The sequence below is a fragment of the Uranotaenia lowii genome, chromosome 3 (genome assembly GCF_029784155.1).
Source record: "Uranotaenia lowii strain MFRU-FL chromosome 3, ASM2978415v1, whole genome shotgun sequence".
NCBI lineage: Eukaryota > Metazoa > Arthropoda > Insecta > Diptera > Culicidae > Uranotaenia > Uranotaenia lowii.
This window is the reverse complement of record NC_073693.1, coordinates 9,980,589-10,007,523: the sequence shown is the minus strand read 5'-3', so window position 1 is coordinate 10,007,523 and position 26,935 is coordinate 9,980,589. Positions and strand designations below refer to the sequence as shown.

The following is a 26,935-nucleotide window of genomic DNA, read 5'->3' as shown; positions in this document are numbered from 1 at the left end:
GTTAGAGCTAATCCACACACACACAAAAATACCAAAAGTCGTCAAAAACAACCCAAAAAAGACTGTTAAAAATCTTCGCATTTTTAGTGGGTCATACTGTATGATGGAAGGAAGATGTGAAAAGTTTACACTTCCAAAATGATACAAACTGAATGCCTTATGAGCTCCTATGCTTGTTGTCCATTATTCAGAATCGTTGATTATTCCCGACCGAGCCCTCCCAAGAAGCCTCTGACTGAGTGCTCTTCATCAAACCTCCTCGGTTAGATGGAGTACCTACATGTGCAAATTAGGCTACGTTCTGTGTGAAGTTTGTTTAATGAAAAACTTTGAGTTTGTCGAATTTACAAAAAAAAAGTTGACCGAAAAAACAAAACAAACATTTTTGTGAAGTTTTCCGAAGGACTTTGTTTTTTTCGAAGGAAATTAGTTTGTTTTCAAAAAACTCCACCCTATATTTAATGTCTGAGAAGTGCAGTGAGTGTACTCACATCGATGTGTGTGTATATCACTGCAACCGTACATCAGCTCATGCATCTTCCAAGGATCTTTAGGAAGGTGCTTATTCCTCGGAACGGATCAGGAAAGGCTGCTTGCTTACCCATATTTAGTGAACGAATGTATCACTTCTTCGATAAGAAGAGCAACAAGGTCGGAAGCTTTACTGCATAAAATCCATCTCCAACATCCCACTCCGCTTGACTGAATTGGCATGAACATGGCTAGGCTGTGGGAGGCTTACGTTCGGCTCGGTGCCACTTGCTTGCATAAATATTTCATATTTATGGATGCTTTCCGATGGTGCTGCTGCTACTTCTAAGGAAGGAGCCGAGGGTTTTACTTGTCGTCCTGGAAGCGTCTTAAGTGAAGTTCGACGGAAATTTCCCGAAACACCACCTTTCGGTAGGTCCTGGAAAAACTTAGTAGAAGAAAAGAACGATTTATCATTTTAGTTTCAGAAATTGTAATTTTTCACGGTCGCCATGTAACAAAAATCCTTTAAGTTTATTCCAAAGGAGTAAATATCGAGTTTGCATTCATTGCCATCTGTTATCAATTATCGAGCCGTGTGCAATCAATTCCCCGGTACAGGAACCTATTTTGCAGCCGGTATCTCTCGAACCTTTTCCTTCACAACGAAGGAAGAGCCATAAATTTCCTGTTACTTCTCACTTCACATTCACAAACAGTTGCTAGCTAGGTAGGTCGGTACGTAAACATCTGTCCGATCCTATCGCCTTCGGGATGATGGAGGATGTGTTGTGGAAAATAGACAGATTTTCCACCATCCACAAAACGGGAAGCAGGATGTTTTCTGCACCTGTAGTTTCAGACCTACCCCCTGGATTTCTCCCGTGTCAATGTCTTCGATTTCCTTTCTCCTTGGTCCCAAAAGCTGGATCGGTCCCATATTGGGTTTGTAGCAAGTGTCGTAAAAAGTTGATTCTTCTGCTTAGTTAGAAGCTTAACGTCCCCCTGCCTCGCTTCTTTCCCCAACCAAATTTCAACCCAGTCTGCCTACCTTTCTTTCCAAGGCAAGGTAGAGATTCCAAAAGCACATTTTACGCTTATTGATGTATCGGTAGCTGGGCCCGGGCGAAAGACATTTCCCAGCCTTGCCCGGGATCAGTTTTGGTACGGTGATTTTGATCCCTTAGTTATATCTCCGGGAAAATGGCACAGTTTATCATATATCATCGCAATCCGGGGGTTGACTCCGAGAGAGGGTTTATCGGAATGCATCTTTCTAAGCAAAGGCTCTCGATAAGGCTTTCGATTTTTCTTTAAAAAAAATATGTTCATTTTCTTCGGAAGGTATTGTGTATCTTGTTAATAATAACGCTAAGCATCACTTGAAGGACACTGTATATGATAACCAGGCTTCTTCGATTCTCTTGATTTTTGCTCACTTTTTCTCATTTGCTTGTCAAACGCCTAAGAGAAACATGCCTCCTCACACTTAAACCGATCAAGAAGCCCACGTTTTGTTGCAGAGCATTTCAAAAACGCAGTCACCCAATTTCATTCTCGAAGGGAGAAATGTTCATCAGCTTCTCAGTTACTGGCTGAGAAATCAACGACCGAACAGAGATGGACGCTTCGGTTGTGGTTTATTTCTGCACTTGCTGGGGCCAATGTTCCATAATTTCATATAGAAAGAGGACGGTTCAATCGCACATTAAAGCTGTCCACGTGATTTGGTTAAACGGCCAAATTTTATATGCGATTTGCATTTCTTTTTCTCTTAGGAGCGATGAGAATAGTAAAACTATATGCCCTTGCCTTCACTGAGCAATTCATTTCACTGATTACACGTAGCGCTGATGAGGTGTTTTCAGAGTCACAAACCAACAGTGCTCTGACAGTAGAAGAGTGATCATTCGTTAGAGAAAAAATTTCTCTTAGCTCTCTCAGCAGCAGATGATAAAATGCTCATTTAAAATCTCCTCACAATTATTAGGAGCCAAAAAGTTCACTATCTCCTTTTGGGCAAGATGAGTAAAATGAAGCCTGATGATAACATACAAATAGTATGTCTGCATAAAAAAAATCTCCAGTTGAAAGACTCTTTAAAGTTGATGTCCGTATAAGGGAAAAGCTTTGCACTATTACTTTGTGAAAAGTTGATCTGTAACATATTTTTACTCACATACGATCAGTTGTTGTTCTTTAATAAAGTTCGCCTCCCTGCATTGCGATGTCCGTGAAAGAGAAAAGTTATTCAAATATTTAATTAGGGTGTCGCGTCGTTTTTGTACCAATTTATATTGAACAGAGGAGATCCTCGTTTAGTTAATCAATTTAACGCTTTTTGAACTGGGAAATTCACTAGGCAACATTATCAACAATCTTGGTCTGTTTCAAAAAATTCTCTTATTTACTTTGGAGTATTAATACCCCTATAATGGCAACAGGGGGCTCGCTATTCCTGTCGAAGCAAATTGAAATTTATTGAGCCGACAAAGTGGGGAACCGTGTTGCGCTTCCAGCACCATCATAATATTGTTGCATTTGGGGCCATAAAAACTTATCCCGGGGCCAACCCGGCCAGCTAACCAGTAGCATCATCAAAAGTGGATAGGCAGGGCTGACGATGTTCGGAACATATAAAAATTATTACTCAAAAAAAAAATATAGTGAGCATCAAGCAGCAAGGGTAACAATCTTTCGCCCACCATCACACCTCCATATTTCTTTTTTTTTTTTGTTAGACAATTGATCAGATAGATGGCCGAGGGGCTTAGCGAAGTCGCTGGGCAGAATTTTGTTCCATACTCGTGTTGTTTGATGGAGTTAAATTATGATGACCAAAATCCGGAAGGGATCGGATTATTTACCATCCACTTTGCACTCGTAACGTATGGATCCGGCCAGCTCCAGTGTTGGGAAAGTGATGGTTTTGATATCATTAAACTGACATGTTTTTAGGGAAAAAAAAAACGTTGTCATAATTGCGGCTTGTTTTGGATAAACCAAATAATAATATGATTTTTTTTTATTTTATTGAACAAGAATTACTATTTTTTCACGGTCGCCAGGTTAATAAAATGAATATTTAGTTCAACTCCACCGATTGACCAATACTGACTAGAATGCCCTCGGCACTTTCCCCATACACATACACATATGTATGCCGCCCAGAACCGGATATTCTGAATGCGATGAATTATTCAGTATGATTATTACCTCCGGGTGATTCCGGGCCAGCTAGAACTTACACATCAACGTACCACCAACCAGCGATTGACCTTACCGATTTTTGCAGCGTTCCTCTCAATGGAGAAATCATCCCTTTTCCAATACCCTATTCAGATGCTTAAATTCATTCGAAGGCAAGGCACAACGAGCCGAAACTAATGCGATTAGACTACCAACTATCCGTGCGTTCGGATTGTACACCGTTGAAAAAAATTATATAAAAAATATTGAAAAGACAATCCCGAGAAATTTAGTTCGTTGTTGCTGTCTAGACTTGAACTTGTGACCTTTGGATTTGAGACTGGGCTGTATCCACTGTTGCTAAAATTATTTAAAAAAAACATATTGGTATTATGATTTGATTAAGAAAATTTCAATCAGTGTTTCTCTCTAAACCAATGCGATTGTGTATAGTAAAAGTGAGGGTGGCAGCTGCTCTTTATGACAAAATTGTGTGTGATGGTGGTGCGTTTACTGTTTCCCTGGATGTGGTGTCGTCTGGCATTTCCTGGTTTGCTGTCGTTTTAGGGCCGATAACGACCGATCAGAACTGAACTGTTCGATTTCCGAAAAGGACTGGCTGAATTGAGTTGTAGGAAATTTAATGTATAAGGAAAAAGGCTTTAAGCGATTAACCTGTTTGTTCTGTGTTATCGATCGTGAAGGCTTAATCTGTGACATTTTTCATATTATTATTAACACTTTGGAACATTTTCTTGATTTTGTGTTACCGGAATTTGAACCATCCCAATGAAAACTTGCAACAAATAAACGGAACCTTATTAAGAATTCTGCATTTAAAATTTTCTCCGTTACCTGATTTATAAGACTTTTAAGAAGAAGTAATCTCTAACACGGACATCAATTTTAAAGACTTAAAAACGGATTTCGCGCCAATTCTACACAGTATCTGGCATTACCCTCTTAGAATTGAATGCAACTTTGTGTACTTTGTGCTTTGTCCTCACGTAGTTAAGGTACTTGGCATACTTACACGTAAAATAAAAAAAAGTTAAAATTTACCGAGAAGCAAGTTGATTTTTTTCCACCCATCTTTCTCGGAAAAATTTTACCTTTCTTTAATTCACCTAGCAAAAGGGTAAATTTTACCTTTTTTTTCAATTCACCTAGCAAAAAGGTTAATACACAGAAAAAAATTTGGATTATTATGTGTCACTGAAACTGCAACCTTTAAAATATATCAACCTGTAATAAACAAAATCAGTAATTTTAAATTGTTTTCCTTTAAAGTTAACGAAGATTAATTTATTATTACAGCAAAGTTCCTGTAAAAAAGTTGTTCACGTAAAATTAAATGTCACGTAACTTGTTTTCCGACCTGTAAAATTACGGTAAATGTCCTGCTCCTTTTGTTACAGGAGATTTGCGTAATTTTATAGGAAATAATTTTTGCTGTGTAATAATGTTTTCCCGTTCACTGATTTAAAAGGTAAATGCTAGTTGGTCTGATTGATTTCTTCAATAAAAATTAAAAAAAACGAATTCATTAAAAACTTGATATTTATTCTCCTTATACTTCTTCGTGGAATGTATCACATCACCGAGTTTTAAAAAAAAACATAGTTGAGGCATGTCCTTTCTTCGCCAGGCTTCCTCCTGGACCGATCTGAAACACAAGCAAAGTATTAAGACGAGAACCATCACAACTAAATGATATCTAAGAAAACACTTACCATTTTGTTTCGATTTTACCATATTGGGCACGAAGCAAAACTTGTCCCTGAACGACGAAACAGCTTAACCTCAATAAACAGGCTCGGCAAATAGTTACTTTTTTTCGAGATGAGTTTTACCGTTTTATTTAGCTCTATTCCCCTCGCTACGAGGAAAGTTTCACCTTATTTAGATTTACCTTTTTTCTAGGTGAATTCTACTTTTTTATTCAGCTCAATTCAGGTGAACTTTATTTCGCTACCAGGTTAGATTTACCTTCATTGGATTCACCTTTTTTCTCAGTGAATTGTACCTTTTTTCAGCTCGGTTCAGGTAAATTTTACCTCGATGTGAGGTGAGTTTCACCTCGAAGAGTTAGAAGTAACGTTTTCGGCTTTCACGAGCAATCACCTTGCTATCTCGGTAAATTTTACTTTTTTATTATTTTCCGTGTAGTTTTCCCAAAAGAGATCTAGACTAACATTGGGAAAAAATAAATTTAAGCTCTCATATTACAGATCCTATACAAATGTGATGTACGGGAGATTTTCAGAAAAATGATTGAATTTTTAAACAAAAATATTGTCAAAAAATGTTTTAAAATCCTACACTGAGGAAAAAGTATTCTGAAAACTAAAACTCAATTTTTCAAAAAATCTCAAATCATCTCAGAATTTGATTTTTTTTAAGACGGTTAGTAATATTACCTACGAGTTGACCATACATTGTAACATGTGCATATTTGAGGATAAAAAAGTTGATGATATGCTCCTAATTAAGTTTTATCATTGTACACGAAAAACATTTGTTTTTCGTTTTTCATGAAAAAAAAAACTTGAAAAAGTTTTTACCATTAAAAGTGCTCACTTTGTGATGTTCATGATAGTTGTAGACCACATTATTCCCCACGACCCCAAAATTCATCGTATTTTGAGATAATCATTTTTTGTTGAATCGACTTTAAGTTTTTAGTTTGCATTTTTTTCAGTGTAGGATTTCCACTTAATTTCTCCATCAATTATTACAATCGAAGCTCTTATTTCTTTGAAATCAGTACAATCAATTCAACGAAGCAGTTTTTTAAATTAAGTTTGGAAATCTACACTGGAAAAATAAGTTACAGAAAATTAAAAAAAAAATCATGGAATTAATTTTGTTGGAAAAACTTTTTTCCCTTAAATATGCACAAGTTTCAAGGTGTGGACGACTTATTGGTCTTTTAGTTACCCGGCGTAGACAATTTTTTAATCTAATTTTGAGATGACATTTTTTTTGGGAAATTGGGTTTTAGTTTTTGAAATGCATTTTTCTCAGTGTAGGATTCAAAAAAAAAAAAAAGAAATTCACTATTTTTTTTTCTAAAAATTTAATTAGTTTTCTAAAACTTGTGTAGGATTTTCGAGTTAAAAATGTCCATATAATTTTTGCTTGAAAAGTTTGGCCATTTTCAAATGTTAGTCTAGATAATTTTCGGGAAAACTAAGTATGCCAAGTTACTTTACTAGATAAGATCTTTATGCCCAGAAAGTTTTATTGAATCCTGAAAGGGTAATGCCAACTTCGTGTCGATTTGGCGAAAAATCCGTCGGGAGGAGTATCAAATTTCTTTCGCACATTAGCAGTTTTTGAATTAAATGCTGGATATCCACACTGAAAGAAAAGTTACATGATTTTCAAAAAAAAAACATGCAAATGTTTTTGATAGAAAAACTTTTTCGGCTTAGAAAAGTTTCATCAAATTCTGATATGGTATTTTTTGGTAAATTGAGTTTTAGTTTCCGAAATGCATTTTCTCAGTGTAGGATTTAAAAAAAATACATATTTTATTCTAAACATTCATGAATCACATTTGGCCCTTTTCAAATGTTAGGTTAGATAATAGTTGGGGAAATCTTAAAAAGCCAAGTTGCTTTACTAGGTAAGATCTTTATGCCCAGAAAGTTTAATTGAATTTTGAAAGGGTAATGCCAACTTCGTATCGATTTGGCGAGAAATCCGTCGGGAGGAGTATCAAATTTCTTTCGCACATTCTATCTGTGTAAGAGAAGTTCGAAGCAGTTTTGAATTAAAATCTACACTGAAAAAAAAATTAAAAAGTTTTTGTTTGAAAAACTTTTTTGGCTTAAATTTGCACAAGTTGCAATGTATGGACGACTTGTCGGCCTTTTTATTAGCCGGCTTAGAAAAAAAATTTCATCAAATTCTGAGATGGCTTTTTTGGGAAATTAAGTTTTAGTTTTTGAAATGCATTTTTCTCAGTGTAGGATTTAAAAAAAATCAACTTTTTTTTTTCTTAAAATTCAATTATTTCTCCAAAACTCTCTCATGAACCACATTTGTGTAGGAATTGTAATTTTCGTGCTAAAAATTTTCATAAGATTTTTGCCTGAAAAATTTGGCACTTTTCAAATGTTAGTTTAGACAATTTTTGGGAAAACTTAGAAAGCCAAGTTGCTTTACTAGGTGAGATCACAATGCCCATAAAGTTTCATTGAATCCTGAGAGGGTCATGCTAACTTCGTGTGGATTTGGCGTGAAATCCGTCTATAGGACCATCAACTTTCTTTCGTACATTTTATCTGTAAAAAAAATTGATATTCGGATAGTTCTTCCAATTTGACGCCGTGTTAGAGAAAACTTGTTTTATTGTTCCTCAAGTGTAGCACTATATTTACTTCTTTAACTCCCAAGACAAAATTTTTAAAGCAGAATTGTCGAGCAATTGGGCAAACTTTTGATCCTTAGTATTTTAAAGTATTAATTATGATAAGTGATTTTTTTTTTTTTTTTGAAGTTTTCCAGAGCATTTCCATTCTGAGGATGTTTAAAAGATCTGTTTTCCCTCAAAAAAATCTTACACCATAAATAAGTATTGGTTTGGTAAGCTTGTAAAAAAATAGATCAGTAACACATTACATTACAAAACATATTTCATTAGAATGGTATAGTCTTAGGGAAGTGAAAAAAAGAAGAAAACTGTGAAATTGTTTAACAAGTATATTCTGAGAGACGTTTTCAAATAAGGACATCCATTTTGAAGACTATTCAGACTTTGGGTATTTTTTCACAGTCTTTGAACGAAGACGGACAGTTTAAAGAAGAATTGTTATACAAAAATCATAGTATTGATAGATGGAAATTTCAAAGCTTAAGCGCATGGAGTAGAAGTATCGAAAAAGCTAGTGAAAATGTAAGCCAGGGTTTTTTTTTGTTATTTAGTCAGCTTTCAATTATTTTTGTGATTATTCTAAAAAGAATCGAAAGATAATCGCAATCTTCAAAATGAAAATCTGTTCGACCACAGATGGTATTTTTAAACTCAATTGCTCTTTTACTTTGAATTCAATTTTTTTTTCTTAAATTAAGAGAGGCTGTAAAACAATTTGAGCTCAGCTATTAAATGCGTTTTCCGAACAGAGAAATTTAAACTCGGTTATGGAATAAGAGTGGTACATTTTAGCGAGAAACGTTTTATGCAAACGATCAAAATCAAAGCCCGGAAGCTTCGAATCAACCACGTGCGAATTTTATCGTTCGAATGAAAGCAAATAAAAAAAAACTAACGCATTCATTAAAACTTTTATGGAGCGCTAAACTCTTGCTGTAAATAGGTATATCGTAGGATTTTTATTTGTTTTCTTTTTATGTTTGTGAAAGGAATTTTCGCGTCGTGTTCACGTTGCATTTCTCTTCGAGGTTCAAAGTGTAATGTTTTTAACCAAGAAAACGGCAGTTTTTATTTTATCACCGCACAATCCTAGAGCCCCATTTTCTTTCGTGAAAAGCCCATTGAGGAATCAATTTCGAAATTTCGCTGACAATGTGTGTATACTGCTGCAGTATTTCCTTGTATGATTCCGGAGATCCGGAAAAAGCATCCCCTGTATCTAGTATCATATTTCCTTACTCCCTAACCACGTTGTGCTTTTTTACGATTTTATGTTCAAGTAAAACCCGGAAGCTGGATCCCGGTTTTTGGTTCTGCGAAAAACTTTTCAAATCACGTCTATCGTCTCGAAGCGAACGACTCGATTTTTATTGTCCGGAGTTTTTGAGCACTTTTTTTTTTACTGCGGAAGCTTCCGGCGAAAGCAGGAAGCCAATTCTAAAACATCTAATCTCAGTGCGATTTGACACGCAAAATTTGGCATCATTGCTGCGGAAAATGGATCAATCGAGTGATTTCAATTTTAAGTTACAGGAAAGTTCACATTAAAATTTCCACTTCGAATTTATTTTATAAATTTTTTGGAACTTTTCTTTAAATTTTAGATAAAAATATTTTTGAAACAGTATTTGGGTGTCTCGTTTGCTGATACACAACAAACCTGAAAACTTTGTCCGGGGTGCGCATTTTTGGCAACCAACAGCAAGCAAAACCCAAAACCAAACGGAACGCATTTTCTCCAATCCGGTTGTTGTTGTTGTTGTTGCCGGTGAATGGTTGAAAATTCATATCACATAATTTCGCCCACCACCAAATGGGGTACTTTCGTGTGGGCTTATGCAGCTTTTGGCGGAGGAATTTGGCCCGATGGCCCAACACCCAATAAAGAGACACAAATTCAACGTTTCGATGGGGTGGTGCTTTTCAGAAAAAAAACGAATTCGAACAGATTTTTTAGGTTCTTGTGATTTAATTTTTTTAGCTCGTTCAAGACGACTAAAGTGAAAAAAATCAGAAAGAACAGAAATGAGATTCACCCCTTAGAGACAAGTTTATGCCCAGTTTTAAATGATTTGAACTGAGTAGCAATGAAAGAAATGACAGAAATGATAGAAATGACAAAAATTACAGAAAAAATCACAAAAATGACAAAAATGATAAATTCAGAGAAATCACAAAAATGACAAAAAATTGACAGAATTCACAAAAACGACAGAAATGAAAAAAATCACGAAATCACAAAAATTACAAAAATGACACATTCACAAAAATCAAAAACAAGAATTCAAAAAAAAGACAAAAATGATAAAAATAACATAATAAACAGAAATGACACAAATTACAGAAATGACAAAAATCACAAAAATGACAAAAATAACAAAAATGATAAAAATTGCAAAAATGACGAAGTTACAGAATTAACAAATCCTACAGAAATGACAAAAATTACAAAAATGGCCAAAATGACCGAAATGGCAGAAATCACAAAATAAAAAAATTGACACAGAAGACAAAATGGACAAAAATGACACAATTGAAGAAATTGAATAAAATCACAAAAATGAAAGAAATGACACAAATGGAAAAAATGACAAAATTGGCAAAAATGACAAAAATGATAAAAATAACATAATAAACAGAAATGACAAAAATTACAGAATTTACCAAACTCACAGAAATGACAAAAATGACAAAAATGGCAAAAATAGCCAAAATGACAGATATGGGAGAAACGACAAAAATGACAAAAATGAATAAAATGGCAAAAATTACAAAATGGACAGATATGCCAAAAATGACAGGAACGACAAAAATGACAAAAATGACAGTGATGGCAAAAATGACAGGTATGGCAAAAATGACAAAAATAATAAAAGGACAAAACTGACTGAAATACAAAAATGACGAAATGAAAAAAATGACAAAAATGACAAAAAGACCAATAAGACCAAAAACCAGAAAGACCAAAAAGACCAAAAAGATCAAAAAGACCAAAAAGACCAAAAAGACAAAAATGACTAAAATGGCTAAAAATGACAAAAATGACAAAAATGACAAGAATGACGAACATGAAAAAAATGACAAAAAAACCACACAAAATGACAAAATGACCAAAATGACAAAAATAAAAAAATAACAAAAAATGACAAAAATTACAGAAATAAAAAAAAAGACAAAAATCATAAAAATGAAAATAATGACAAAAATAAACAAAAAATAACAAAAATGACAAAAATGATAAAAATGACAAAAATGACAAAAATCACAAAAATTACTAAAATGGCAAACATGACAAAAAAGCAAAAATGACATAAATGACAAAATGGACTAGAATGACAAAAATGACAAAAATGACCAAAAAGACCAAAAAGACAAAAATGACTAAAATGACTTGACAAAAATAAAAAAAAGACAAAAAATGACAAAAATTACAGAAATTAAAAAAAGAGACAAAAATCATAAAAATGAAAATAATGACAAAAATAAACAAAAAATAACAAAAGTGACAAAAATGATAAAATGATAAAAATGACAAAACTGACAAAAATCACAAAAATGACTAAAATGGCAAACATGACAAAAATGCAAACATGACATAAATGACAAAATAGACTAGAATGACAAAAATGACAAAAATGACAAAAAAGCCTAAAATGACTTAAATGACTTAAACGACTAAAATGACAAAAATGACGAACATGACTACATTGGCAAAAATGACAAAATGACAAAAATAAAAAAATAACAAAAAAAGACAAAAATTACAGAAATAAAAAAAAGACAAAAATGACAAAATGAAAATAATGACAAAAATGAACAAAAATGAACAAAAATGAACAAAAAATAACAAAAATGACAAAAAATGATAAAAATGACAAAAATGATAAAAATCACAAAATTTAAATAATGACAAAAATGACAAAAATGAACAAAAAATAACAAAAATGACAAAAATGATAAAAATGACAAAAATGATAAAAATGACAAAACTGACAAAAATCACAAAAATCACAAAAATGAAAAAAATGACAGAAATTACAGAAATGATAAAAAATGCAGAATGCACAGAAATCGCAAAAATAACAAAATGGACAAATATGACAAAAATGGCAAAAATGACAACCATAAGAAAAAAGACAAAAATGTAAAAAAAGACCAAAATGACCAAATGGACTAAAATTTTCAGCTGAGCCCCAGATTTGAGAGAAGAATTCTGTGTTGTAAAAAAAAATTGACTGAAAATATTTTTTTTTGGGGAGTTTTTTGGGATTGCAGTCTTGTGTTCAGCAAAAACGACGTGTTGATTTACGTTTCCTACGTTTCGATCCTTATTGGTTTTCTTCAGGGATGTTTATTTAGTCCCTGAAGAAGATCCAATAAGGATCGAAACGTTGGAAACGTAAATCAACACGTCGTTTTTGCTTAAAACAAAACTGCCAACCGATAAAACTCCCCGGCAAAAAAAGAGAGGAGAACTCAAAATTCAAATTAAATATTTCTAGGCCAACCCTAGAATGCTAGAACAGAATCAAACTTTTCACCTCTCGTGGGGTGCCCCCGGGAAATACCTCCCGATACGTGTGTATGTTCTTTGATTATAAAATATGTATTTAAATGCCATCGTCGTAAGCATAACTTTACTTTTATTGCTATTATTGGATTTATAATATTCAGGCAACCTTCCGGAGGAGAGCCTCACATGTTCCTGTAGCAAAATCTTTGGACAATTTTCATCTTTCATCGTCCTGCGTATAGTCGTTGTTGCGTTTGCGTTTTTTTCGGTGGCAAAAAAAATCTTCAACCCGAACAAACGGTGTAGAAAATCCTTCCCCAAAATACATTCGTTAGCATTGGTAACGAGCTACGCAACCATTAGGTTGGTCTTGCCTGCCTGCCAACATTTGCAGAGAGAAGAAAAATAACCTTCTCGAAAATTCCGGTTGCGAAGGCTTGGGAGCCTAAATTTCTCGGGAGCTTTACAGCCTACCACAGAATCGCAGCCCAGCTTCCGCCAAGATGATGATGGTGATTATTGTCTGTAACAATCAGAGGAGGAAAAAATGGCAAAGTTCAATAAAGTAAGGCGAAATCGGATTATGAAAATGATTCAGAAACCGAATTGAAGGGGTTGTCTGCCGATTTTGTTTTTCGGTGCGTTGATGTGATTATACGGAAAAGTTAACAGTATCATTTTGGTTTGGATTCAAACGATTTGAACTGCATTAGGATGTATCGAACTGGATGAAAAACAAATAACAAGATTAAACACTAATAGTCATCTATAGAAGAAATCCAATGCCTTAAAAATCTTTCTGGCAATTTGGAGTTTCGACATAAAAAGATGTCGAAATACGTCTTACTTCTATCCACAAAAATTTCTTTCAGTTTTAAATTTTATGTGTCAATGTGTCAAAACTGCTTGAGACCAAGAGATATAAAAACTTCTTAAAAACTATTTTATTTGAAATACACTTTACAGCTATTTGTATCGCATTTAAAATAGGGAGGGTTCTTTGAATCTCCTCGCTATATTTAAACTTCCTTGTGTATTCAATTTTATTGTAACACAAAAACAAATTCCAAAGAATATTGCAAAAAACCGAAATTTAAAACTTAAAAAAATTTAAGATTTGAAATGGTTTAAGACTCTAAGGTCGTAGAGTCACATCCATCAAAATTAAACAAAAACAGCGCCCCGAAAAGATTCCACAGCTGGGGCTCCCGGTAATTGTGATCACCATGGAATCGCAATTCTATTAAAACACAAAGAACCCTTAACGCCTATCAACACTTAAAGATGAAAGCGTTTGTCACAGGAAAAAAATCCTTCTGGAAAGACCTAGAGTAAAAGATTCTGTCTCATTTATCCCGTCTTCCATTTCACGGGAAGACTCGACTTACCTCGGTCTGCTTCATTCATATGTTCCACCGCCCGTCATCTTTATGGTACTCCATCGTCATTTTTTTTCCCTTCTGAACTCCAGACTTCAGATAACGAAGGAACTGGAGGAAAAAATCTCAAAACAAGTACACAAAGACTAACAACAACAGCATCTCGTCACCATATTCCTTTGGTTTATCCCACTTGAGAGATACACACCAGCCGCCGCCATATTCTTTGATGGGTGTCCCTCTTAGAATGACACAAGACCACGCGATAAGAGTCACACATACACAGGCACATACCCACAAACACAAAGAAGCAAGCAAATACGCACACATGTGGTTCTTATGTTAAGGCGAAGGTTCTTCAACAAAAGCACGTCTGCTGCTGCTGCTGGCGGTGGCTCCAGAGAGTAGTCGACAACAGTTGATTTTTTCGCTTTTTTTTGTCCAAGGCAAACGGGAAGCAAAAACTTGACAAAAGTAATCAAAAAAAGTGGAAGCAAACTCGCACAGTAATAGAAAACGAAAATCTTGATCTACTTCGAGAAGGTTCTTGGTACTTAGAACGCCTTCGAAGGTCCCGCGCTTATCTTCGGGGACTGCTGTCATCCGAGGATTCCCACCAAGTTCGCTGGCCGGGTGACGATATATTGGCCTTCGGGGGGTTAAATAATCTTCTCCTGTACTCGATTTGACAGCCGACAGGGTGTCGTTCAGAGATTTCATGATAACCTAGAACCGCACGTTTCCCACAATTTTTTATCCGAAGATGACGAAATCTTACTGAAAAAGAGCTTGTGTGTTCGTTCTGTCACTTGACAACTTTGACGGGCGTGATATGTCCGTTTTTTTCTCCGTATGCCATAAAAAGCATCGGATTTTGTCGAGCTTAACGATCACTTTTTACTACATCCATACCCTACCGTGTTAGAAAAAAAGGGCTTAAATAACCTTCGAAAACTTTCTTCGATTCCTTCTAAAACTAAAAAGGGGGAAAACGGGGGAAAAGCAATATAATTCAAAACAAACTAAAACTTTCCGGGTGACATTCTCTATCTCTAGAATTTATGCCACGCGCTGCTGCCGAGAAGATGAGTGATGAGCCGATATAATTCAGGATTAAGAACGAGCACCACCACCCAAGTTGCGAGAAAAAGTGACGGCTGCTGCTAAAAGTATATGCAAACGGAACAAAATAGTTTAATTTGCCAATAAATCACACACACGAGAGGTTTGCAACATTCGAAAGAAAAATGTTTTCGAACGAAAGATTGTTGCATTTGAGAAATCGGTATGCTTGTCTCAGGGGTTAACAAGGGATAATCCGAATAATCGCTAATTTTTATCATTTGCTGTAACACACATCTGAGGATTGAAGGCTTCATTTTGAAAAGGTGACTCTGAAATTAAGAAGACTCGTTACGTTACACAGATTTAAGATGGTATGTGAATTGAGATTTGTTTGATTTGTGAATTTTTACTCTTGAAATTTGAAGACGCTAAAGTTATTTCAGATTTAAGGGTCCGATTTGAGATTTATATTTTTGTTTAAAATACAAGTTTCAGATTTCCGATACAGATTCCAGAATCCGATTTAAATTTCCGATACAGATTAAGATTCAGCTTCCAAATTCCGAACAAAAATGACAAAAATTACAAAAATGACAAATGACAAAAAATTACAAAAATGACATAAAATGACATGAAATGACATAAATTGACAAAAATATCAAAAATAAAAAAAAAATGACAAAAATCACAGAAATCGCAAAAATGAAAAACATGACAAAAATGTCAAAAATATAACAGAAATGATAAAAATGATAAAAATGACAAAAATGTAAAAAATGACATAAATGACAAAAATGTCAAAAATGACAAAAATGATAAAAATGACAAAAATTACAAAAATGACAAAATCACGAAAATGACAATAATGACGAATATGACAGAAATGACAAAAATAATAAAAATGACAAAAATAACAAAAATGACAAAAATGACTAAAACGAAAAAAATGGCATAAATTACAAAAATGGCACTTAAAAAAATGACAAAAAAGGTCAAAAAATAACAAAAATGACAAAAATGACAACAATGATAAAAACAAAAAAAATGACAAGAATATCAAAAATAAAAAAATGGCAAAAATGACAAAAATGACGAAAAAGGACAAAGGTTGCAAAAGTTACAGAAATACAAAAAGTACAAAAATAACAAAAATGGCAAAAAAATGACAAAAATGAAAAAAATTCAAAAATGAAAAAAAAAAATAAAAATGACAAAAATGAAAAAAATGACAAAATTGACAAAATTGACAAAATTGACATAAATGACATAAATGACAAAAAAAGACAAAAATGACAAAAATAACATAAATGACAATAATGACAATAATGACAAAAATGACAAAAACGACAAAGATGACAAAAATGACAAAAATGACAAAAATGACAGAAATTACAAAAATTACAAAAATAACAAAAATGACAAAATGATGAAAATGACAATAATGACAAAAATGACAAAAATGACAAAAATGACAAAAATGACAAAAATGACAAAAATGACAAAAATGACAAAAATGACAAAAATGACAAAAATGACAAAAATGACAAAAATGACAAAAATGACAAAAATGACAAAAATGACAAAAATGACAAAAATGACAAAAATGACAAAAATGACAAAAATGACAAAAATGACAAAAATGACAATAATGATTAAAATTACAAAAATTCCAAAAAAGACAAAAATAACAAAAATGACAAAAACGACAAAAATGACAAAATGACAATATTGACAAAAATGTTAAAAATGACAAAAATTGCTAAAATGGCAAAAATGAGAAAAATGACAAAAATGGCAAGAATGACAAAAAAGGCAAAAAAAGACAAAAGTCACAAAAGTTACAAAAATTAAAAAATTTACAAAAAAGACAAAAATGGCAAAAATGATAAAAATTACATAAATTATACATAAATTACATTAATTACAAAATTTACAAAAATGACAAAAATGACAAAAATGACAAAAATGACAAAAATGACAAAAATGACAAAAATGACAAAAATGACAAAAATGACAAAAATGACAAAAATGACAAAAATGACAAAAATGACAAATATGACAAATATGACAAAAATGACAAAAATGATCAAAATGACAAAAATGATAAAAATGACAAAAATGACAAAAAAGACAAAAATGATAAAATTGACAATAATGAAAAAAATGACAAAAATAACAAAAATTACAAAAATGACAAAAAATACAAAAATGACAAAAATTACAAAAATGAAAACAATAACATAAATGATAATAATGACAAAAATGATAAAAATTACATTAATTACAAAATTTACAAAATGGCAAAAACGAGATAAACGACAAAAAATGACAATAATTACAAAAATACAAAAACTACAAAATAAACAAAAATGATAAAAATTACATAAATTACAAATTTTACAAAAATGACAAATATGAGATAAATGACAAAAAATGACAAAAAATGACAAAAATGACAAAAATGACATAAATGACATAAATGACAAAAAAGACAAAAATGACAAAAAAAAATGACAATACTGACAAAAATGACAAAAAATGACAAAAACGACAAAGATGACAAAAATAACAAAAATAACAAAAATGACAAAAATTACAAAAATGACGGAAATTACAAAAATTACAAAAATTACAAAAATTACAAAAATTACAAAAATTACAAAAATGACAAAATGATGAAAATGACTATAATGACAAAAATGACAAAAATGACAAAAATGACAAAATGACAAAAATGACAATAATGACAAAAATTACAAAAATTCCAAAAAAGGCAAAAATGACAAAAATGACAAAAATTACAAAAATAACAAAAATGACAAAAATGACAAAATGACAATAATGACAAAAATGTTAAAAATGACAAAAATTACAAAAAAGGCAAAAATGAGAAAAATGACAAAAAAGGCAAGAATGACAAAAAAGGTAAAAAAATACAAAAGTCACAAAAGGTACAAACATTAAAAAATTTACAAAAATGACAAAAATGGCAAAAATGATAAAAATTACATAAATTACAAAATAGACAAAAATGTGATAAATGACAAAAAATGACAAAAATGACAAAAATGACAAAAATGACAAAAATGACAATAATGACAAAAATGACAAAAATTACAAAAATTACAAAAATTACAAAAATTACAAAAAGATGAAAATGACAATAATGACAAAAATGACAAAAATGACAAAATGACAAAATGACAAAATGACAAAAATGACAATAATGACAAAAATTACAAAAATTACAAAAAATCCAAAAAAGACAAAAATGACAAAAATGGCAAAAATGACAAAAATGACAAAAATGACATAAAGACAAAAAGACAAAAATTACAATGACAAAAATTACAACAAGAACTACAGTGACAAAAATGAAAAAAATGGCAAAAATGACAAAAATGACGAAAATGGCTGAAATGGCTGAAATGATGACGGTAAAGACAGAAATGACAAAAATTACAAAATAACTTAAATAACAAATATGCCAAATTCGCAAAAATCACATAAGTCACAATAGTGACAAAAATGTCAGAAATGTCAGAAATGACAGAAATGACAAAAATGACAAAATTTTAGAAATCACAAAAAATTACAAAAATGACAGAAATCTCAAGAATGACAGAATGACAAAAATCTCGAAATCCCAAAAATGACAAGTTTACAAAAATCACAAAAATAAAAAAAGAATGAAAAAAGAGTACAAAATTATCATAATTGCAAAAATGAAAGAAAGCACTAAAATGACAGAAATGACAAAATTCTCGAAATCGCAAAAAAGACAAGTTTAAAAAAAATTCAGAAAAATGTAGAAAAAATGACAAAAATTACATAATCACAGAAATCACAAAAATTTCAAAAATCACAGAAATTGCGAAAAGGACACCAATGACGGAAATAACATAAATTACAAAAATCACAAAATTGACAAAAATTTCAATAATGACAAAATTGACAAAATTGTCAAAATTACAAAATTACTAAAATGACAGAAATGAAAAAATAACTTTAAAATACAAAAATGGCAAATTTAAAGAAATCGCAAAAGTTACTAAAATCTCAAAAATAACACAAATAATATAAATGGCTTTAATGACCAGAATGACCATCATGACAATAATTGTTATAAATGCAAATAACCAATAGGATAAATATGTTTTTGTATGATTTTTGAGTTGTTTTATTTTTTTAAATTATGTTATTTCTGAATTTTGTTTTGGAATTGTTCGATTTTCCCATACAATACTAGAAGTTCATATTTACTTATGTAAACGTTACTTAAGAATTCTGCAAAAAATCATGGATGAATTTTAAACAAAAAATGAACTAGAACTAAATTTTTTTAGACCTCAGGGTTTGAGAAATTCAAAAATGACCCCAAATCGACTCAGTCTATTTATTGTTGCAACCTCTTCTGTGGGGGTAAAATTTCCTTTGAAGCGTATCTTCCCTCTAATGATACCTGGAATGGAAATGAAGTACAATTCAAAATTTTCCTCTCCCAGCTCGGGCAGAACAATAGTCGGTCATTACATTTAGTACCCGAATCATCTCTTATTACTTCATTCTTAGCAGCTACTAGTAGCGTTTGGCAATTGGTTCGGTCGACCCTCATAATAATTTCGCTAACGAGTGGAAGATCCCTCTCTTCTCTAGATTTGAATTTCTACTGTTTTAGTCAGAATTGGCTCGGTGGGACGAGTTGATGTGGATTCCTCAAATTTTTCGAGTAATAAAAGACATACCTCACTTTCCAAACTTCAAAAAACTTTATTAGATTTGTTAGAAAAATCATCCAGGGGAGGATGAAATTTAATTTCGTCAACGGAATATTATCTGAATGCCAATTTGATTCCATTCTAGTCCAGTAAGCTCCGGCAGATCCTAATGAACAATGATATTCTTCAACGTGCTAACAACGGCAAGCCCGAAAGCTGCTGCTTTTGCTTCCAAAAAAACCACGACCCACATTTTTGTGAATGATACTCTGCATTCCATTTTGTTTGACGATTGCTTTTCTTCCATTCACGGCGAGTGGGGAACTGGAGGTTTTCAAGGAAAACGATCTGAATGGGAAAAATGGACCGCTTCTGTACTTTGGTAGGGGGGGATGAAACTGGTCAAAGAAAAAGCTACCGAGCGACGACGGCAGCTGTTTCTTATGAAAAGAATGTTCCTTTCATATCGCCGCTCTTCCAAATGGCGCAGCCGAAAAGAAAAGACCACATTTGACAATGGCCCGGGATGATGACGATGATAATGATTATGATGACCGGGTGTGCTGGCTGGCTGGCTGGCCATAGTCAAATTGACGTTCATGACGAGCGTGATTTGCCAGCTACAATGGAATCATCCCCCCTTTCCCGCCGTGACGTCCGTCGGCACGTTTCGTATGAATGAATGTAACCGAAAGCATTATTATGATCGTGTCGTTACTGCTGAAAATGCTCCAAGCCAATAACCGAAGCACCCGGGATTCGGGATCCAGTCAGGATTTAGGAAAGCAGTCCGAAATCCCAGAGCCCTGGCGCTGTTGGATGTGAATTTTCCGGAATTGAATTGGACTGCTACTGAAGGTCCCATCTAGGGCGCAAAGGCCATTAGAGTGTCATGGCTTAATCTATTTCGACCCCGACGCTTAGCTCAATTGGCTGCAGGTTGACTTTTGCTATTGTGGTCTCAAAGCGGAGAGACGCGAAGTTAGATGACGACGTCCAATAGGATTTCCAAGTCATTGAGCTCTTGGTGATGTAATGGGAATGGATTGTTTAGTGATTAGGGATTAAATACGAGTTTGTTGATTTCGGAGAGCCAAAATAGTCTAAAATTGGCATTTTCACAAAAAATGTAAGGCTTTGTAGCCTAATTCCACCCTAGTATTTTTTTGGCCTACAAAAAATTCATTGCCGTATCCATCATTTGAAAGTTTTTTTAATCTTGCTTTTCAGATTGAAAATTGTTAAAAATTATCTGCTTCAAGGACTGAGTAATTCATCTATTCAATATCAATAGTTTCGAAAGTTGCTGAAATCCAAAAACGTTTCAACCTTTTCGACAAACTTCAGACGCAAAAGTAGTTCCATTCCATGCTTAAATAGCTCAAAAAAATGAATTCAACGTTTATTTATATTCCAAGTGTCCGGGGTAGGTAATTCATTCTCGGTTGCGATTCGAGATGTCACCATCTGGCACAGACTAACGACCTCTCAGGACACTATTCGCTCGTTCGCTCGCTTGGCCCATAAATACAATTTGCCAAAGTGACGACATCCAATCCGCGTGAAATTCACCATTTCTCTCCGTCTTTCCTCAGATTCAGTTCTTCACTTAAACATTCTTTTCCCGGCATCAATAATCCCCGGTGTGTAAAAGCTATCCCCCAAACCTATTCTCGGATAATCCAAGTAAAATGTTTCCATTCGTTTCTAGTCGTCGTCGTCGTCATCGCCATCGTTATTCAATAAGTCCGAACGAGAGGAAACTCAATTTCCTTGGCACCCTCACGGACCTCACTTTCTTTGGCACCCTCACGGACCTCACTTTCCCTTTTTTTCGTCAGATGACATCTTGAAACTGCTCCAAGAGTGTCCTTTTACTCGGGAAGCAAGAATAGAAAAGAACAGTTCTGGACCCACTAGATCTAGAAGAAAAAAAATGTGAAGAAGACTCAGAGAAATCTGAGAATATTGAATCAACCTGCCTGTCGCCTTCGTATTCGGTTTTTCGTATAGTTTTTTTTTTTTTGACTCGGCTAAATCGAAATTTTGGCAATCCAATCGGAAGCGACACTTCTTTCCGCAATTTGACCGATTCCAGGGAATTTTATCGCGACGCCCAAGTGTGAGCCGGTGAGTAACAGGTGCGGGGAAAAGCAATTCGAAACTTGAGCCTCTTCTAATGGTGCCCGGAAATGGCCCATTCGTATGTAATTTTTTGGACATTTTGGAATCTGTTTTTTTTTTTACTTCCTAGTCTTGGAAAGCCTCCCACTCAATTGTTAATTTTCTTCTTTGAGTAGGAGACGAGTGGAGGACGGAAGCTTCCGGAATCAGACCGTTAAAAGTTTTGAAATAAAATAAACGGAGCTGCAAATTGGTCTTCTCATTGATTACTTGGGTGTTAGAATGGTTGTCAAAATGGCATTGCAAAAAGAAAGTCGGTATGACACGAACAATATTTTGACGATGATAAAATATATCAACCCAGAATTTTTTCAGCTTTTATCCAGGATTTTTTTATATAAAAACCTGACAAAATCCGAGCCTTTGATTTCGAAAAAATCCGTGCCATATTCGAGAAAATTTGATCAAAACCCGGGAATTACTGACCAAAATTCAAGAAAAAAAATAAAAAAAAAATACTTATTGAACCATATTGAACCATAACCAAAAAACATCAGTAGAAACTGTGCTTCTAGAAGAAGTAATATGACCAAGACATCTGTTCAAAACTGTATGGAAGAAGTTTCCTTTTGAAATCCCGATCACGGCGCCGGCCAAGTCCTATTAGTCACTATAAGAAAGATATTTGGGACTTGTGACTGATGATTCCTGACTTATGACTTGTGACTTGCGACTTGTGACTTGTGACATGTGACTTGTGACTTGTGACTTGTGACTTGTGACTTGTGACTTGTGACTTGTGACTTGTCACTTGTGACTTGTGACTTGTGACTTGTGACTTGTGACTTGCGATTTGTGACTTGTGACTAGTGACTAGTGACTTGTGACTTGTGACTTGTGACTAGTGACTTGTGACTTGTGATTTGTGATTTGTGACTTGTGTCTAGTGACTTGTGACATATGACGTGTGACTGGTGACTTGTGATTTGTGACTAGTGACTTGTGACTTGTGACTTGTGACTTGTGACTTGTGACGTAACTTGTGATTTGTGACTTGTGACTTGTGGCTTGTGGCTTGTGACTTGTGACTTGTGACTTGTGACTTGTGATGACTTGTGATGACTTGTGACTTGTGACTTGTGATTTGTGATTTGTTACGAGTGACTTATGACTTGTGACTTGTGACTTGTGACTTGTGACTTGTGACTTGTGCCTTGTGCCTTGTGACTTGTGACTTGCGACTTGCGACTTGCGACTTGTGACTAGTTACTTGTGACTTGTGACGTGTGACTTATGACTTGTGACTTGTGACTTGTGACTTGTGACTTGTGACTTGTGACTTGTGACTTGTGACTTGTGACTTGTGACTTGTGACTTGTGACTTGTGACTTGTGACTTGTGACTTGTGAAGTGTAACTTGTGACTTTTGGCTTGTGACTTGTGACTTTTGCCTTGTGACTTGTGATTTGTGATTTGTGACTTGTGATTTGTGATTTGTGATTTGTGACTTGAGACGTGTGACTTATGACTTATGACTTGTGACTTGTAACTTGTGACTTGTGGCTTGTGACTTGTGACTTGTGACTTGTGATTTGTGATTTGTGACTTGTGACTTGTGACTTGCGACTTGTGTCATGTGACTTGTGACTTGTGATTTGCGACTTGTGACTTGTGACTTGTGACTTTTGCCTTGTGACTTGTGACTTGTGACTTGTGACTTGTGATGACTTGTCACTTGTGACTTGTGACTTGTGATTTGTGACGAGTGACTTATGACTTGTGACTTGTGCCTTGTGACTTGTGACTTGCGACTTGCGACTTGTGACTTGTGACTAGTGACTTGTGACTAGTGACTTGTGACTTGTGACTTGTGATGTAACTTGTGATTTGTGACTTGTGACTTGTGGCTTGTGGCTTGTGGCTTGTGACTTGTGACTTGTGATGACTTGTGACTTGTGACTCGTGACTTGTGACTTGTGACTTGTGATTTGTGACGAGTGACTTATGACTTGTGACTTGTGCCTTGTGACTTGTGACTTGCGACTTGCGACTTGTGACTAGTTACTTGTGACTTGTGACTTGTGACTTGTGACTTGTGACTTATGACTTGTGACTTGTGACTTGTGACTTGTGACTTGTGACTTGTGAAGTGTAACTTGTGACTTTTGGCTTGTGATTTGTGACTTGTGACTTATGACTTATGACTTTTGCCTTGTGACTTGTGACTTGTGACTTGTGATTTGTGACTTGTGACTTGTGACTTGTGACTAGTGACTAGTGTCTTGTGACATAAAACTTATAACTTACGATTTATGATTTCTGATTTATGACATATGATTCACGAGTGCGACTTGTGGCTTGAAACTTATCCTTCGTGACGTTTATTTCATAGTAAATTTACTGCTTAGCATAATTTCTTATTTCATGTAAGCTCGAATTCCCGATATTTTTGAGGGAAGTGTAATTTCTTTAACAACTTTTCCACGTTTTTCGAATCAACCAAGATTCCATCTCTTGAAAATGACTTAAAAACAATCTCAATTATCCCCAAAGATCCACCTAGCTTCCGGCAGCTTCAAACGGCACAATCCCCAATAATTGTTGTCTTCCAAAATCGAGCCAGAAGAGATAATCAAACTAGCAAATCCCGAATGAACCTAATTGAAGTTGGCAATCGCGTCTTCCGATTCGTGAGACAATCGCGGTTAAGTTCATCCGTAATCGTCTTTGTTTGCTTGCTCGAATTCAGTCGTCGATAAAACTCCGGGACCCGGGAAAAGACGGGAAACGGGAAAACTTTCGCACCTTATCATACACCGAATCCCCCAAACCAAACACCCACACCCCATTTGTGTTCTACTCCCTAACCGAAGGTGGGTGTTGCGGGTGAAAATGGAAAACTAATTTCAGCTTTCCACTGCAAAACCACCGCAGCACACACGACACAAGGAGGATTTGCGAGTGTTTGCGGTAAGGTGCCGAGCAACTTGGGAAATTTTCCTTCACGTTTTCACGCGCGACATGACGCCACGATCAAATGCTACGGGTAGAGCAAATGAGTTTTGCAAAAGTTTTGAATTATATATATTGGAGTTGAAAAATATACTATGAGGGTATGCGAGGAGCGAAAATAGACTGAGAAAAAAAGTGGCAGGGGAAAAGTGGCTTTCATAAGAATGCAATTAGTGATTTGCGAATTATGATCTCACGTAAGCGAGCGCTTTGGTGCTCGATGATGCGTGAGGTGTTGTTTCGTTGGAAGTTTTCCCGAGAAAAGTTTCGTCATAAAATACGATAAGTGACAGTTGCAGAGGAAATTCCTGAGCCTTTTCACAAGGCTGCTACATTATGACAGTAATTTTAAACATTGTCAGTTGTTTATCAGTCTACAGCTAGAATTTTGTTTGTTGACTAAGAGCGTGATTCGCGAACAGTAAAGATGAGTTTAAAAAACAAATTTTGGTCATTGGTATTTTTTTACATGGCGACCGTGAAAAATTACGAATCTTTTAAAACTAAGTATTTTTTCATCTGATTTTTTCACCTTGTTTTAAAAAAAATACAAATCAGTAGAACTATGTGTTTTTCATAATTTAGGAAGCTTTTACAGTCTTTTCAACAGTAAATGTAATATAAAATTTTGAAAAAAAAGCATAGTAAAGCTCAGATTTTTAATAATATGTCTAATCGCTAATCTAGACCAGTAGATGCAATTGATTTTTATTTCGTTTCAGTCATAAACTAATCTGCCTCAAAAAATTGGTTCATCAACTTATATCATTTGTTTTGTTCTTTTTTCTTTCATTTCACGCGCGTGTCACCAAAATCAAAATCTGCCTCTCCAAAATTCAAAACACAATATTTTTGTTGCCGTTGGTTTTGCGTTGTTCCGTTGTCGTGCTTATATGGAAAAATATAAATATACACAATTTCTACACGCATATAATCACTCCCACACCCAATACACCAAAAAAAAAATCACATTTGCTACACCAAACCGAACGCAATTACACCGATAAGAAGACCGAATTATTGCAGCAAACGGAACCGGAAACGCAAGTCTCAAGTGCCAACAACAGCAACAGCAACAGTAGCAGTACGACCCCCACAGATGCCATAAGCGCCGCCGCCTCGTTAGCAGCAGCCGCAGCCGCAGCAGCTTCGTCCGGCAGCAGTAGTCCCGGTGCCATCAGCAGTATCATGACCTCCTCCCAGGGCAGCAGTACCCTCACGACGACCGTGGCCGCTGGTGGGGTGGTCGCGACGGCGGCCCAGGTGGCCGCAGCGACCTCCCAGCAGCAACAGCAACAGAGCGTGGCCGCAGCCGTTGCCGCGCTCACCGAATCCTCCAAAGCACAACCAAAGCGACTACACGTGTCCAACATACCGTTCCGATTTCGGGACCCGGACCTGAGGTCCATGTTTGGGGTGAGTAGAATTCTGATTTTTTTTTTCATTAAATGTGTGTATCATTGAAAACAGTTCATGAATATTATTGCTAGTTAACTTATGAAAATCAAGATGACGGATACAAAACAGTTCAAATAGTGGTTTCCCAGGGATCCGACTTAGATGACCCGAGAACTCGTGATACACTCCATGTATACCTCCTGTTACCTAAACTCCACCTGGGGCCTAGTTCCCACCTCAAACTATTTAACACTATCCTTCAATAGTGGGAGGTCTACTCACGCTCGTAGACGAGACCACTTTCAGCAATACATCTCATCATTACGACTCGAAGTCTGAACTCTCCTCTTACGACTTGAGAACCTACATTTCCTCGCAATGACTCAAGATTCCCACATAAACTTCTCCTCTACGCGACTCGAGGCCTGATTTCCCCACTTACTATTTGAGATCCCACCCCTCCTCGCATCGACTCGTGATTGACGTACACATTCCTCTCCTGTGCACGACTCAAGGTCCGATCTCTCCTCTTACGACTCGAGACCCAACCTCTTATCGGAAAGACTCGAGGTTGACCACATAAACCTCTCCTCCTGAAGATTCGAGGCCTGAGCTCTCCCCTAACGGCTCGAAGCCCGACCTCTTATCTCCAGGATTCGAGGTTTGCCACCTTTATGCCCATCGT

At 34.8% G+C, this 26,935-nt stretch overlaps 1 protein-coding gene across 14 annotated transcripts in view; it reads left to right on the top strand.

Moving 5' to 3' along the window:
• Window positions 1–26,935, top strand: part of LOC129757919 (sex determination protein fox-1-like) — a 680,148-nt gene that overhangs the window by 519,358 nt on the left and 133,855 nt on the right. For 11 of the 14 annotated variants that reach the window (XM_055755313.1, XM_055755316.1, XM_055755320.1 and 8 more), the window contains one exon: window positions 25,861–26,268. In XM_055755313.1, coding sequence (XP_055611288.1) covers window positions 25,861–26,268 — 408 coding nt within the window. The remainder of the gene's footprint in view (window positions 1–25,860; window positions 26,269–26,935) is intronic. The other 3 variants (XM_055755318.1, XM_055755317.1, XM_055755314.1) reach the window with 2 other exon arrangements.